The 15,552-nt window shown below is 52.8% G+C and overlaps 1 protein-coding gene across 1 annotated transcript in view; it reads left to right on the top strand.

Moving 5' to 3' along the window:
- The window catches only part of LOC145350370 (chondroitin sulfate synthase 2-like), a 28,407-nt gene extending 13,634 nt beyond the window's left edge, over nucleotides 1–14,773 (top strand). Inside the window, exons 2-4 of the mRNA XM_080199630.1 lie at nucleotides 1,070–1,634; nucleotides 10,366–10,548; nucleotides 13,224–14,773. Coding sequence (XP_080055756.1) covers nucleotides 1,070–1,634; nucleotides 10,366–10,548; nucleotides 13,224–14,486 — 2,011 coding nt within the window. The 3' untranslated portion in view covers nucleotides 14,487–14,773. The remainder of the gene's footprint in view (nucleotides 1–1,069; nucleotides 1,635–10,365; nucleotides 10,549–13,223) is intronic.
- Nucleotides 14,774–15,552: the final 779 nt, after the last annotated feature.

The following is a 15,552-nucleotide window of genomic DNA, read 5'->3' on the forward strand; positions in this document are numbered from 1 at the left end:
TGTAGAGGGAGCTTTACTCTGTATCTAACCCCGTGCTGTCCCTGTCCTGGGAGTGTTTGATGGGGGACAGTGTAGAGGGAGCTTTACTCTGTATCTAACCCCGTGCTGTCCCTGTCCTGGGAGTGTTTGATGGGGGACAGTGTAGAGGGAGCTTTACTCTGTATCTAACCCCGTGCTGTACCTGTCCTGGGAGTGTTTGATGGGAGGACAATGTAGAGGGATCTTTATTCTGTATCTAATCCTGTTTCTCAGGCAGTTGATTGGCAATTTTGTCTCTATGATGTTTGCTAACATCATCTCGACAGGGTTAGCGTGATGCCTATATCCCGTTTTGTATCAGTGTCTGACTTTCCCTGTCACAGTTTGTGTTGGAGACCCTGGTCTTTCCCTTTGTTCCCTCTGTCTGTGGCCATTCCGGCAGATTCCGGGCTGGTGTCCCATGTCCCAGCTTTGATAAACTGGAGGTGACCGGAATCGCTGCTCCTGTTTCCTCACTCACTCTAACTCCTGTTCCTGACTGTTTCTGTGCCCACTCACACACACACACACTGATCCCAGACCAGCTGGACCTCCAAATTCTCATCCTGCTTTCCATAGTAGTCATGATGTGGAGATGTCAGCGTTGGACTGGGGTAAACACAGTAAGGATTCTCACAACACCAGGTTAGAGTCCAACAGGTTTATTTGGTAGCAGAAGCTTTTACTATCAAACAAACTGGTGTTGTGAGACTCCTTACTGTGTTTCCAATCTCTCCACAGAGTCACTGCTCCCTTTCTCTGTGATCTCCTCCAGCTCCACATCTCTCTCACATTCACGCCTCTTCTTTCTGCCCAAGTCTAACCCTCCGAGTTGGCTCTGAACCTTCAGCTGCCGGGGCTCACACTGGGATTCCCGCAGTTTCTGCCTTTAACTCTTCCTCACTGACTCATGTTTCTGTCACCTGACTGAATATTTCTTTCACTGGTTTCTATCAAACTCCCACGCTCCTGTGCTGTGCCTTGTGGATGATGTGTTGCGTTAAAGGTGCTATGTCAATGAAAGTTGTTGTTTGATGTTCCCTCCCGTTAGATCTCGTTACATCAGCACGGAGTTGGGAATACGCGAGCGTCTGCTTGTTGCTGTCCTCACGTCGAAAAGCACTCTCAACACCTTGGCAGTGGCTGTGAACCGCACCATTGGCCATCACATTGACAAGGTTCTGTACTTCACTGGGACAAGGAGCCGGAAGATTCCGCACGGAATGTACATTGTCACACATGGGGATGAGCGGCCGATCTGGAACATGTACCAGACCGTAAAGTACATGTTTGAACATTACAGTGACGAGTACGACTGGTTCTACTTCATCCAGGATAATTCGTACACAGAGAGTGATCGCATCAAAGACTTGGTGAACCACCTCAGCATCAACACTGACCTGTACATGGGGTGTCCCGAGGAGTTTATTGGCGGTGAGACAGAGGGACGTTACTGCCACGGGGGATTCGGATACCTGCTGTCCCGCAGCCTCCTGATCAAACTACAGCCACACCTGGAGAGCTGTCGCAACGACATCCTGAGTGCCAAGCCAGACGAGTGGTTGGGTCGATGCATCATTGACTACGTGTCAGTGAACTGTGTCAGCGATTACGAGGTGGGTAAAACTCACTGGAACCTGGACTGAGATTGCGGATTTCTCCTCCGGTTATCGTGACTTTGTGTCAACCATTCCTGAAGCTGTGAGTTCCGAGGGTTGGATTGTGGGGATTCCGGACGGAGGGGACGATATTAACCCTTCACCTCCCCGTGACTCTGCCCTGCTCCCTCGGGCCAGGTACTGCCCGCACCGTGGGTGGCGTACAGGCTGGCGAGACGCAGTCACAGGGTTCGATCGGAGGATGTCGTGTGGCCCACTCTGCCAGCGGGCACACTCCTCACAGCTACACCAACCAGAACAGAATAAACAGCTTGATATTTACCCCACCCAATCAAAAAGGGAACACCGGGATGAGGGTTAACGTGGAGAGACCGGGGAAGCTGGGACTGTTCCCCTCGGAGCAGGGAAGGTTCAGGACGGGTTTAATTGAGGTGTTCAAACTCGGGAAGAGTTTGGACAGAGTGAATAAGGAAGCAATGTGTTTCCAGTAACAGGAGTGTGGGTAACCAGATTAAAGGGGGACAGGAATAGAATATTAGATCAGTTGTTGTGATCTGGAAGGCGCTGCCTGAAAGGACGGATTCAACAGGAACATTCGGAATTGGAGAAATAGCTAAAGGGGGAAATTCTCAGGGCTCTGGGAAAAGAGCTGGGGGAGGAGGGGGAAGGGGGGCCAATTGGGTTGACTTTCAGAGAGCTAGCAGGGGGGGGCAATGGGTCGAATGGCCTTTCTCTGTACAGTGCAATGCTGTCCAAAGATGTGCAGGGTAGGTTGATTGGCCATGTTAAGAAATTGCCCCTTAGTGTCCAGGGATGTGTAGGTTAGAGGGATTAGTGGGTAGAATATGTAGGGATATGGGGGTAGGGCCTGGGTGGGATTGTGTTCGGTGCAGACTCGATGGGCCGAATGGCCTCTTTCTGCACTGTAGGTTCTATGAATTATTCTGTGCCAATTAGTGAATGATGTTGATGCTACGCCGGCCAATGGGAAAAGACAGTTAAAAATCCGTGTGGTATTTGGGATAGAGTCAGGAGCAGTCAATCCGGATGCAGTCTGGGATTTTACTGATCATCTGGAATGGGATTGGGCTAGTACTGGGGAGTGAATGGCCTCACAGAGAAGCAAGCTTTGTATTGGATTGTAGTTAGACTGTGAGCTGGCCAGTGCAGTACCATTCAGACAGAGCAGCCTGTGTAATCTCTGCACTCAGAGGCTGCCACACTGACTGAGATCATTCTTCATGTGAAGCTCATTGCCCAGCCTGTGAGTAACACAACATCTGACACCTCCCCCCTTCTCCCTCGAGTGTGTCCCACACAAACTCTCTCCTCTCAGTCTCTGCCTCGCCAGCTCAGCTGCCAATCACTGTGAGAGAGCCTGGCTCTGGGCACTGAGGGGAGGGGGGCGAGGAGATGGCAGATTCAGTAACTGCACTCGAACCCCCTCGGAACAAATCACTGCCAGTGTGTGTGAGCCCAGAACTCACCACACAGCCTCAAACACTACCCCCCCCTCAACCCCCTTCACTCCCCTCAAACACTACCCCCCTCAACCCCCTTCACTCCCCTCAAACACTACCACCCCTCACCCCCCTTCACTCCCCTCAAACACTACCCCCCTCACCCCCCTTCACTCCCCTCAAACACTACCACCCCTCAACCCCCTTCACTCCCCTCAAACACTACCACCCCTCACCCCCCTTCACTCCCCTCAAACACTACCACCCCTCAACCCCCTTCACTCCCCTCAAACACTACCACCCCTCACCCCCCTCACTCTCCTCAAACACTACCACCCCTCACCCCCCTCACTCTCCTCAAACACTACCACCCCTCACCCCCCCCTCACTCCCCTCAAACACTACCACCCCTCACCCCCCCTTCACTCCCCTCAAACACTACCACCCCTCACCCCCCTTCACTCCCCTCAAACACTACCACCCCTCACCCCCCTTCACTCCTCTCAAACACTACCACCCCTCACCCCCCCTTCACTCCCCTCAAACACTACCACCCCTCACCCCCCTTCACTCCCCTCAAACACTACCACCCCTCACCCCCCTTCACTCCTCTCAAACACTACCATCCCTCACCCCCCCTTCACTCCCCTCAAACACTACCACCCCTCACCCCCCCTTCACTCCTCTCAAACACTACCACCCCTCACCCCCCCTTCACTCCCCTCAAACACTACCACCCCTCACCCCCCTTCACTCCCCTCAAACACTACCACCCCTCACCCCCCTTCACTCCCCTCAAACACTACCACCCCTCACCCCCCCTTCACTCCTCTCAAACACTACCACCCCTCACCCCCCTTCACTCCTCTCAAACACTACCACCCCTCACCCCCCCTTCACTCCCCTCAAACACTACCACCCCTCACCCCCCTTCACTCCCCTCAAACACTACCACCCCTCACCCCCCTTCACTCCCCTCAAACACTACCACCCCTCACCCCCCCTTCACTCCTCTCAAACACTACCACCCCTCACCCCCCCTTCACTCCCCTCAAACACTACCACCCCTCACCCCCCTTCACTCCCCTCAAACACTACCACCCCTCACCCCCCTTCACTCCCCTCAAACACTACCACCCCTCACCCCCCCTTCACTCCTCTCAAACACTACCACCCCTCACCCCCCCTTCACTCCTCTCAAACACTACCACCCCTCACCCCCCCTTCACTCCCCTCAAACACTACCACCCCTCACCCCCCTTCACTCCCCTCAAACACTACCACCCCTCACCCCCCTTCACTCCCCTCAAACACTACCACCCCTCACCCCCCTTCACTCCCCTCAAACACTACCACCCCTCACCCCCCCTTCACTCCCCTCAAACACTACCATCCCTCACCTCCTCCTTCGCTCCCCTCAAACACTACCACCCCTCACCCCCCCATACTGATTGCTGTGTGTGTGTAAATAGGCAGTTGGGGAGTTTGGGTCGGATTGTCACTAAGCAGTGGTTTGGAATCTTTACCATTTCTAATCAGCTTCCTGCAGCAACTGCCAACTCCCTTTGGCAGTTCATCACTACTGCTGAACCGCCTCGTGTTTTAACAGCTCTCTGGACAAGGAAAGGGTTTTGGTTAAAACCAACTCACTGAAAGCTTCCCTCCAGAGGGACTGTCACTCTCAGCAATGCAGAAACTGGAGGCAGGCGGAGGCATTTGGCCCCTCGAGCCTGCTCTGCTGTTCACGATGATCATGTCAGGTCGAACCCCGGGGGAACTGGATTCGAATAGATCTTTAGAGGGTAAGCTCTTTGCTGTGGAGGTTTACTGGAGGAGGAGAGAGATGGAGGTGACCATTTACACCAATCACTAAAGGTTAGTGACTGCTGCAAAAGGTAGCTAAAGACCTAACAGGATACTGCCCTTTACCCCGGGGGTATAAAGGGGAGGGAGTCAGATGACAGTTATAGAAAGCTCTGCTTCCCCGCCATCCGGAGTTCCATTCTGGGCCCCGCACCTCAGGAAGGAGATTTGGGTTCTGGAGGGGGGAGCAGCTCAGATTCCCCAGAATGACCCCAGGACTAAAAGGGTTAAATCCTGAGCTGTGTAACCACTCGCTGTGTGAATCTGTCTCCACCACACTCTCAGACAGTGCATTCCAGATCCTAACCACTCGCTGTGTGAATCTGTCTCCACCACACTCTCAGACAGTGCATTCCAGATCCTAACCACTCGCTGTGTGACTCTGTCTCCACCACACTCTCAGACAGTGCACTCCAGATCCTAACCACATGTGAAACTCATTTGTATCCCACTAATGGGATTCAGCATGAAGGTCAGATCCACCACCGCAACCCCCCCACCCCCACCCCCACCCCCCACCCCCCACCCACCCCAATTGTAACCCTTGCTCAATTCTCTGATGTGGTGAATGAACACTCTCTGGAACTGAACACACTGGAACAATGTGGTGTTCAGGACAGAGTGAATTATTTGAGGAAGGAGTGGATTTTCTCAGTTGCTGTGATGGAATTTATCACAGTTATAAAAATGAGCAGACTTTTCAGGGCAGGTTGTTGGATCTGGTTTGGGCTGAACCTTCCTCAGTCAGATGGAAATTCTTTCAAATTTGTCACTAAAGCAGAACCGGACAATGAGGAGCCGCACAGCATTGTGATAAAGATTGTAAATTTTATTGGCACATTTAATGGTACAAAGGATCAGTTACAGCGTCGAGATGTTTGAATGTAGTTGTTATTCTCACAGCGTGGCAGGGCCATGATTCTAATCTGTGTCTTGTTTAATATTCTCTGTGTTTCTCTAGGATCTTGTTGGAACATTGCTAACTGCATCATTCCACTCTCTTAATGCTCCTCCCATTAATTAGAGATAATTCCCTTCAGTAATTAACCTTTTAGCCCTTTGCTCTGTGTTGGATATTAATGTGAGGTACCTGCTCCTGTTCACAAATAAATTCACCCATTAGTAATCGCTAGCTTTAATCGCATTTCAAACACATTCAGATCTTTCTCAGAAACAGGTGGGATTTCTGTCCAATATCTGATACCCACCCTGGCAGCAGGAAAATGTCAGGTCTTCTGATACTGTCTGATTGTGGGCTGTGGGAAAGTCTCTGTCCCCATACAGCTCAACCATGGGACGTATTAGTGAGAGACAACATGGTTTTGTGAAGGGGAGGTCGTGTCTCACTAACTTGATCGAGTTTTTCGAGGAAGTGATGAAGATGATTGATGAGGGTAGTGCAGTGGATGTTGTCTACATGGACTTCAGTAAGGTCTTTGACAAGGTCCCTCATGGCAGACTGGTGCAGAAGGTGAAGTTGCATGGGATCAGAGGTGAGCTGGCAGGGTGGATACAGAACTGGCTCAGTCAAAGAAGACAGAGGGTAGCAGTGGAAGGGTGCGTTTCTGAATGGAGGGCTGTGACGATTGGTGTTCTTCAGGGATCAGTGCTGGGACCTTTGCTGTTTGTAATATATATAAATGATTTGGAGGAAAATGTAACTGGATTGATTAGTAAGTTTGTGGGCAACACAAAGCTTGGTGGATTTGTGGAAAGCAATGAGGACCATCAGAGGATACAGCAGGATATAGATCAGTTAGAGACTTGGGTGGAGAGATGGCAGATGGAGTTTAATCCAGACAAATGTGAGGGAATGCATTTTGGAAGGTCTAATACAGATAGAAAATATACAGTAAATGACAGAACCTTAGGGATATTGATAGGCAGAGGGATCTGGGTGTACAGGTACACAGGTCACTGAAAGTGGCAATACAGGTGGAGAAGGTAGTCAAGAAGGCATACGGCATGCTTGCCTTCATTGGCCGGGGTGTTGAGTTCAAAAATTGGCAAGTCATGTTGCAGCTTTATAGAACCTTAGTGAGGCTGCGCCTGGAATATAGTGTTCAATTCTGGTCACCACATTACCAGAAGGATGTGGAGGCTTTAGAGAGGATACGGAAAAGATTTACCAGGATGTTGCCTGGTATGGAGGGCATTAGCTATGAGGAGAGGTTGGAGAAACTTGGTTTGTTCTCACTGGAGCGACGGAGGTTGAGGGGAGACCTGATAGAAATCTACAAGATTATGAGAGGCACGAACAGAGTGGATAGTCAGAAGCTTTTTCCCAGGGTGGAAGAGTCAATTACTCAGGGGCACAGGTTTAAGGGGCGAGGGGCAAGGTTTAAAGGAGATGTACGAGGCAGATTTTTTACACAGAGGGTGGTGGGTGCCTGGAACCTGTTGCCGGGGGAGGGAGTGGAAGTGGATACGATAGTGACTTTTAAGGAGCATCTTGACAAATCCATGAATAGGATGGGAATAGAGGGATATGGTCCCCGGAAGGGTAGGGGGTTTTAGTTCAGTCGGGGGCAGCATGGTCGGTGCAGGCTTGGAGGGGCCGAAGGGCCTGTTCCTGTGCTGGAATTTTCTTTGTTCTTTGTTTGCAGCAGAATTTCCTCACAGTTACTGTCCCCCCCCCCCCCCCCCAACATGTGTAATCATTCCCAATGCAGAAAGCTGTTGGCACGGTGACTGTCCCATGACTTTATAATAAAGATGGTAAATGTCAGAGATATTTACAGCGGTTAATATGGACCCAATCATTCCCATTCTCCATTCATACACAATGGCCACCCAGCCAATCCTTGGCCTCACTGGACACGGTGTTTTTAATGTTTCACTGTCCGTGTGGCCATCCTGCGGGATTCGCTGCGGCTGGGACCCAGAGGACATTCCCAGCCTGTCCCACCGGGAATCACCCATAATCTTGAAGGATTCCTTCCGGGGCTCCATGTGGGACCTTTACAGCACCTGCCAGGCCCTGGCACAGAGCATCTGGGCAGCTACACAATGGCATTCAAACAGCCCCACTTCCACTGGGATCAGACCAGCCAGGATGCAGGAATCCTGGGATCCACCTGGATATCTGGCTTTCCAAAGTCGCTCTCAGACCCCCCACCATGTTGTAGGGTTCACTGTAGTTTCAGGTTGTTTCCTGGGGATCCCCGGAGAGAGCAGCAGAGACCAGACACAGCGAGGCTCAGGCTGCGAGTTAGAGCACGGCAGAGGGAGACTGTGAGTCAGGCTCTGGTGTCTGGACCGGGCTGGTGGGGCCCTGCTGTACAGTCTGCAGAGGGGTACTGGCCACCCGCTCTACCCAGGAGGAGAACTGCCTGAGGAGGAGGTGGAGGGGTGGCACTCTCTCCTCGGACGGAGGGCAGCCGCTGACGTCCCTTCCTGATTTTGCCTTGCCTCAGGAGCTCCAGCTCCAGGCCTGACAGAGTCCAGAGGTCGTTATCTGACTCGGGTTCAGCAAATTCCAGAAACCCTCTGCGTGCCGGCACCTGGGATGTCCCCGTGTCTGCCTGCTGTGGGTCAGATAGTCTGTCACCCTGAGGCCTCTCGAACTCGGTCGCACCAACCCGTGTCTCTGTGTTGCTGGGGGATGTGGGCAAAAACTCTGAGGCTCCTTCAGTCTCCACATCCAAGAAATCTCCTTCTCTGCTCCCTGAGCTTGTTTGGATCTGGAATGGCGACTGTCTGCGCTTCACCCCTGAGGGGTCTACACGAGAGCAGCGTCCTGGGTCCTTGGTTTGTCAGACGCTGCCTCACCCTTTGTACAGGCAGAGCGGAGTTTCACCCCAGCTGCCTGGAGAGCCTCCTCCTTGGTGCTTGTGTACCGTGAATGTTACTGCAGCCCGAGCCTGGATATTGTCCAGATCTTGCTGTATTTGAACATGGGCTGTTTCAGTATCTGAGGAGTCTCGAATGGTGCTGAACATTGTGTAATCATCAGCAAACATCCCCAATTCTGACCTTATGATGGAGGGAAGGTCATTGATGAAGCAGCTGAGGATGGTTGGGGCCTCGGACACTCCCCTGAGGGACTCCTGCAGAGACGTCCAGGAGCTGAGATGACTGACCCTCCACAACCACAACCACCTTCCTATGTACCGGGTCTGACTCCACCCAGTGGAGGGTTTTCCCCCAGATTCCCATTGACTCCAGATTCACTCGGGCTCCTTGATGCGGCACTCAGTGGAACGCTGCTCTGATGTGAACAGCTGTCACTCCCACCTGAGTTCAATCTGGGCCGTGTGTAATTTGTGAGCTGGTTGTTTGGAAGCTCAGTTCCTGTTTCAGTCAGTGTGTTTTCTGATTGTTAGACTGAGCACAGACTGTACTGAAACTGTGACCTGTGATTGATTGAGACTGTGGCCCTGTCTATCCTGTGACCGGAACCTGGGTGTTTACAGGAATTACAGGTTCAGGAAGGTGTCAATCTCACGCCAACACTCACTCCGAGTCTGCCTGTCACTCAGAAGGGGACCCTTTAGACAAAGTAGGCTGATTGATGAGATTTTCTTGTCCATTCTGAGTGAACAATTCAGTAAACTTCCCTTCCTCCTCCAAGCTCTCTCCCTCTTCACCTCATTATCCAACTGCTTTTGGAAAGTTATTACTGAGTCTGCTTCCACTGCTCGTTCAGGCAGTGCCTTCCAGACCACAGCTCGCTGTGGAAAATTACTCATCCCTTCCCCTGGCCCCTGTTCCCGATTCTCCTCAGTCTCTCCCTCTGGTCACACACACACACACACACACACACACACACACACACACACACACACACACACACACACACACACAGACACACACACAACACACACACACACACACACACACACACAGACACACACACACACACACACACACACACACACACCCCCCCCCCCCCCCCCCCCCCCCCCCCAGTGAATGGGAACAAGTTTCTCCTCCTTCACTCAATCAAAACCCTTCCGGATTTTGAACATCTCAATTGGGTAGTGGGAGTGAAGGGGGGGGGTGGGGGGGGCTAGAGGGGGCAGGGTCGGTGGGGGGAGGTGGGATATGGGGGTGGGGGGAGCGGGGCTGAGGGAAGTGGGGCTGGGGGGGTTAGTGAAGATGGGGTGCACAGGGGTGGGGGTGAGCAGGAGGGGTCGGGGGGTGGAGGTCACGGGAGTAGGAGTGGGGTGGAGCGGGGTGGGGGGAGTGGGGTGGTTGTGGGGGTGGAGGGAGTGAGGGGAGCAGGGGGGAGGAGTGGAGTAGGAGTTGGGGGGGAGTGGGGTGGGGGGAGCGGGGTGGGGGGAGTGGGGTGGTTGTGGGGGTGGAGGAAGTGAGGGGAGCAGGGGGGAGGAGTGGGGGTGGGGATGTGAATGGTTACGCGGGTCTGGGGGTAATGCTCACTCTCTGTCCCTCTCCTGTCTCAGGGTCGCCATTACCGATTTTTCCAGCTGCTGGATGACGTTGAGCTGGAGAAGGAGGAGGCTGAGGAGTTCAGGAACGCAGTGACCGTCCACCCGGTCCTCGACCCCGTCCTGATGTACCGGCTCCACAAACGTTACACTGAGCTGGAGCTGCACAGCACCTACCTGGAGATCGCACAGCTGCAGGTACGGCCCAGAACCCCAATTCCAGAGAACAAAGAACATTACAGCGCAGTACAGGCCCTTCGGCCCTCAATGTTGCGCTGACCAGTGGAACCAATCTAATGACCCTCTAACCTAAACTATTCCAATGTTATCCATATGCCTATCCACTGACCATTTGAACACCCTCAAAGTTGGCGAGTCCACAACTGCTGCAGGCAGGGCATTCCACGACCTTACTACCCTCTGAGTAAAGAACCTACCTCTGACATCCGTCCTATAATTACCACCCCTTAATTTAAAGCTATGCCCCCTCGTGTTAGCCATCACCATCCGAGGAAAAAGGCTCTCACTGTCCACCCTATCCAATCCTTTGATCATCTTGTATGCCTCAATCAGGTCACCTCGTAACCTTCTTCTCTCCAATGAAAATAACCTCAAGTCCCTCAGCCTTTCCTCATAAGACCTTCCCACCATACCAGGCAACATCCTGGTAAACCTCCTCTGCACCCTTTCCAATGCCTCCACATCTTTCTTATAATGCGGCGACCAGAACTGTACGCAATACTCCAAGTGCGGCCGCACCAGAGTTTTGTACAGTTGTAACATAGAAACCCCCTCACATCTGAGTCAGTGCTGAGGGAGTGCCGCACTGTCAGAGGGTCAGTGCTGAGGGAGTGCTGCACTGTCAGAGGGTCAGTGCTGAGGGAGTGCCGCACTGTCAGAGGGTCAGTGCTGAGGGAGTGCCGCACTGTCAGAGGGTCAGTGCTGAGGGAGTGCCGCACTGTCAGAGGGTCAGTGCTGAGGGAGTGCCGCACTGTCAGAGGGTCAGTGCTGAGGGAGTGCCGCACTGTCAGAGGGTCAGTACTGAGGGAGTGCCGCACTGTCAGAGGGTCAGTGCTGAGGGAGTGCCGCACTGTCAGAGGGTCAGTACTGAGGGAGTGCCGCACTGTCAGAGGGTCAGTACTGAGGGAGCGCCGCACTGTCAGAGGGTCAGTACTGAGGGAGTGCCGCACTGTCAGAGGGTCAGTGCTGAGGGAGTGCCGCACTGTCAGAGGGTCAGTGCTGAGGGAGTGCCGCACTGTCAGAGGGTCAGTGCTGAGGGAGTGCCGCACTGTCAGAGGGTCAGTGCTGAGGGAGTGCCGCACTGTCAGAGGGTCAGTGCTGAGGGAGTGCCGCACCTGGATCCCCTGGAGAGTGGAAAATCTTCACCAGCGAGTTTACAGAACCACACTGCCCAGTGCATCACAATGGGTGGCACAGTGGTTAGCGCTGCTGCCTCACAGCGCCAGGAACTCGGGTTTGATTCCCGGCTCGGGTCACTGTCTGCATGTTCTCTCCGTGTCTGTGTGGGTTTCCTCCAAGTGCTCCGGATTCTTCCCACAGTCCAAAGATGTGCAGGTGGATTGGCCGTGCTAAATTGCTCCTTAATGTTTGGGGTATGAGCTAGGGTAAATACATGGGGCTATGGGGATAGGGCCCCAGTGGGATTGTGGCCGGTGCAGACCGGATGGACTGAATGGCCTCCTTCTGCACCGTAGGGAATCTATCGTCAGGAAACACACACGATGCCACCTTGACAGACACACTGACACTGAGAAACACAAATATACTCACAGTCACACTGGCAAACACACACACACACTGGCACACACTGACACACACACACACACACACACTGACACACGCTTGCACACGCACACTACACGCAGTGACATTGAGGCACAGACATGCACTCACACAGCACACGGAGCAGGTTTTGGATCCAGATTTGAACGAGGCATTCCGACAGGAATTGGATTGTTATCTGAGAAGAGAGAATGTGCGAGGTTATGGGCATTAGACAGGGGGTGGATTGCCCAGGACTCTCTGCAGAGACATAGCGCAGACTCGATAGGCTGAGTGATCTCTGCCTGCTGCGTAGAGACACAGACAGCCCGATGTACAGGCAAAGACTCACACAGGCGCAGACATTGACACACAGTCTGTGGTTTTGAACAGTGGGTCTGATTCTCCTGAGTCACACACAGGGCGTGTGAATGGGTCTTCTCATTCTGCTCATGTCCATTCGCTGCTGGGCAAAGAAAGGAATGGAGAGAGAAGCATTCCTGATCCTCGGAGGGGGGGGATTGGGAATATTGTTGCTGATCCAGGTCACCTCAGGAAGGAGATTTGGGTCCTGGAGGGGGAACAGCTCAGATTCCCCAGAGTGACCCCGGGGCTGAAAGGGTTAAATCCCGAGGACAGCTCACTCAGACTCGGCTCGTACCCCCTCGAGTGTAGAAGATTAGGGGGTGATCTAATCGAGGGGTTTCAGACGGTTAAAGATCGAGTCGATAGGGAGAAACTGTCACCTCCGTGGGGGGGAGTTCAGAACAAGGGGACAGAGCCTCCAAACTGGAGCCAGGCGGTTCAGGGGGGAATGTCAGGAAGCACTTCCTCACACAGAGGGAGCGGGAATCTGGAACTCTCTCCAGAAATGGAGTTGTGGCTGGGATTGAGTTTCCGAGGGGAGGAGAGATCCTTGTTGGGTGCATTGTGGTAAAGTCAGGGAAATGAAGCTCAGATACCGATTGGCCAGGATCTAACTGAGTGTTGGAAGGAGCTGAATGGGCCAAATGGCCTCCCTGTTGTTCTGCAAAGACTCGAGGGATAAAACGGCCTTTTCCTCTTCCTAACTTTTTTGTTCCACTTTTCAGGATGAAATCAGGAATGTCAGTGGGCTGACGGCTGAGGGGGAGAAAACCAGCAGCTGGCCCATTGGGATTAACCCCCCTTTCCAGCCCCACACCCGCTTTGAGGTCCTCCGCTGGGATTACTTCACCGAGGACCAGGTCTTCTCCTGTGTGGATGGTTCCCCGAAATGTGAGCTGCACGGGATTGACAAGAGCGATGTCAGCAATATCATTGAGACTGCGGTGGAAGAACTAAACAAGAAATACCGACCCACACTTCACCTGCGCAAAGAGCAGCTCCTGAACGGTTACCGCAGATTTGACCCCACTCGGGGCATGGAGTACACGCTGGACCTGCAGCTGGAGGTAATGACCCAGAAAGGACACAGTCGCTCCATCACCAAGAGGGTCCATCTCGTCCGGCCGCTCAGCAATGTGGAGATTATCCCCATGCCCTACGTGACGGAGGCCACCAGAGTCCACATCATTCTCCCTCTCAGTGTCCACGAGAGGGAGCAGGCCATTCGCTTCATTGAACTGTACGCGCTGAATGCACTGGAGAATAATGAGAACGCCATCCTCACACTGCTCTTCATCTACGACCCCTTCGAGGCTCAGCACGTCAGTCAGAATGACATCTTCAGCAGCGTCAAGTCAAAGATCATGGACTGTGAGAGGAAATATCCTGAAACAAAGATTCCCTGGATCAGTGTGAAGACTGACTCACCGTGCCAGCTGAAAATCATGGACATCATCTCCAAGAAGCACCCAGTTGATACTTTGTTCTTTGTAGCCGGCATCAACATGGAGGTTAACTTTGAGTTCCTGAATCGCTGTCGCATGAACACAATCAACCAATGGCAAGTCTTCTTCCCCATCCACTTCCAGGAATTTAACCCGACCGTCGCCTACCACAACCAACCACCACCGCTGACCATCGACCTGCTGAAGGATTCCGGACACTTTGACCGAGATTTCTTTGACGCAGCCTGTTTTTACAACTCGGATTACATGGCAGCTCGAGGCAGGATGGCCTCTGACGTGCTGGAGAATGAGGAGATCCTGGAGACTCTGGATCTGTACGAAATGTTTGTCCAATATTCCAACCTCCACGTGTTCCGTGCTGTGGAGCCTGCTCTGCGCCAGAAATACGGGGAAAAGGTGTGCAGCCCCCGGATGAGTGAGGAGATTTACCACCGCTGTGTACAGAGTAACCTCCAGGCGCTGGGCTCTCGCTCCCAGCTGGCAATGCTGCTGTTTGAGCAGGAACAAGGGAACAGCACTTGAGGCTGAGAACCTCGAGGAACATCCATCCGGTGCTCCACGTTACACCTCTGCTCCTCCTCCTGCCCATTGCTGGAGGAACAGGACACACTCCTGACCCAACTGAGACTGGTTCAATCCCATTTACTTCAACCAAATAGCAGGGTCACCAACAGGACAAAGACGACCATCATTGGTCAACAAGATAACCAAAATCTCTCTGTCTGCAGGGGCCTGTCAACAGTCATCCCATCGTTCCCCAAACCACGGAGACACCCCAACCAACACCTGTCAAGATTCTATTTTTACAATAAATGATGTAACAATTTACATTTTATTCCATTTCCTTCGTCCAACGGTGAGACTCCATTAAACAATAGGCACTCTGATTTGTTGACACTGTGCAAGTGCTGGGGGTCCGGGGTGGGGTACAGACAGGTGAGTAGGGCCGAGAATCGGGGAGGAGAGGCAGAATGTGACAGATGGTGGAATGGACAGATGGCTGGAATATAAGGAGAGGAGGGGAGGGAGAGAGAGGAATGAATCAGAAGACTGGCACAGTCATTCTGGGGAAGGCGTGAGAGGTTGGTGAACCTTCCCTGGATCCAGAGTGCAGTGTGCAAGTCCCTTATATTGGATAGGTGCAGCAGGCAGTAAAGAAGGCCAGTGGTATGTTGGCCTTCACTGTGAGAGGTTTCGAGTACAGGAGCAGGGATGTGTTGTTACAATTATACAGGGGCCTTGGTGGGGCCACTCCTAGAGTATTGTGTGCAGTTTTGGTTTCCTTTTCTGAGGAAGGATGTTCTTGGTCTCGAGGGAGAGCAGTGAAGGTTTACCAGGCTGATTCCGGGGATGGTGGGACTGATGTGTGAGGAGAGATTGACCAGGTTAGGATTGTAGAATGAGCCTGACCAGGTGGTTGATATTTCAGTAGGGGAGCAGTTCAGGAACAGTGACCACAATTCAGTAAGCTTTAAGGTGCTGGCGGATAAAGAAAAGTGAAGGTATTGAACTGGGGGGAAGGCAAATTACAACAATATTAGACAGGAACTAGGCAGGCTATCTCGCTGAATATATTTAAGTCACGGGT

The sequence above is a fragment of the Carcharhinus amblyrhynchos genome, chromosome 11 (genome assembly GCF_965287045.1).
Source record: "Carcharhinus amblyrhynchos chromosome 11, sCarAmb.v2.hapA, whole genome shotgun sequence".
In the NCBI taxonomy this organism is placed as follows: domain Eukaryota; kingdom Metazoa; phylum Chordata; class Chondrichthyes; order Carcharhiniformes; family Carcharhinidae; genus Carcharhinus; species Carcharhinus amblyrhynchos.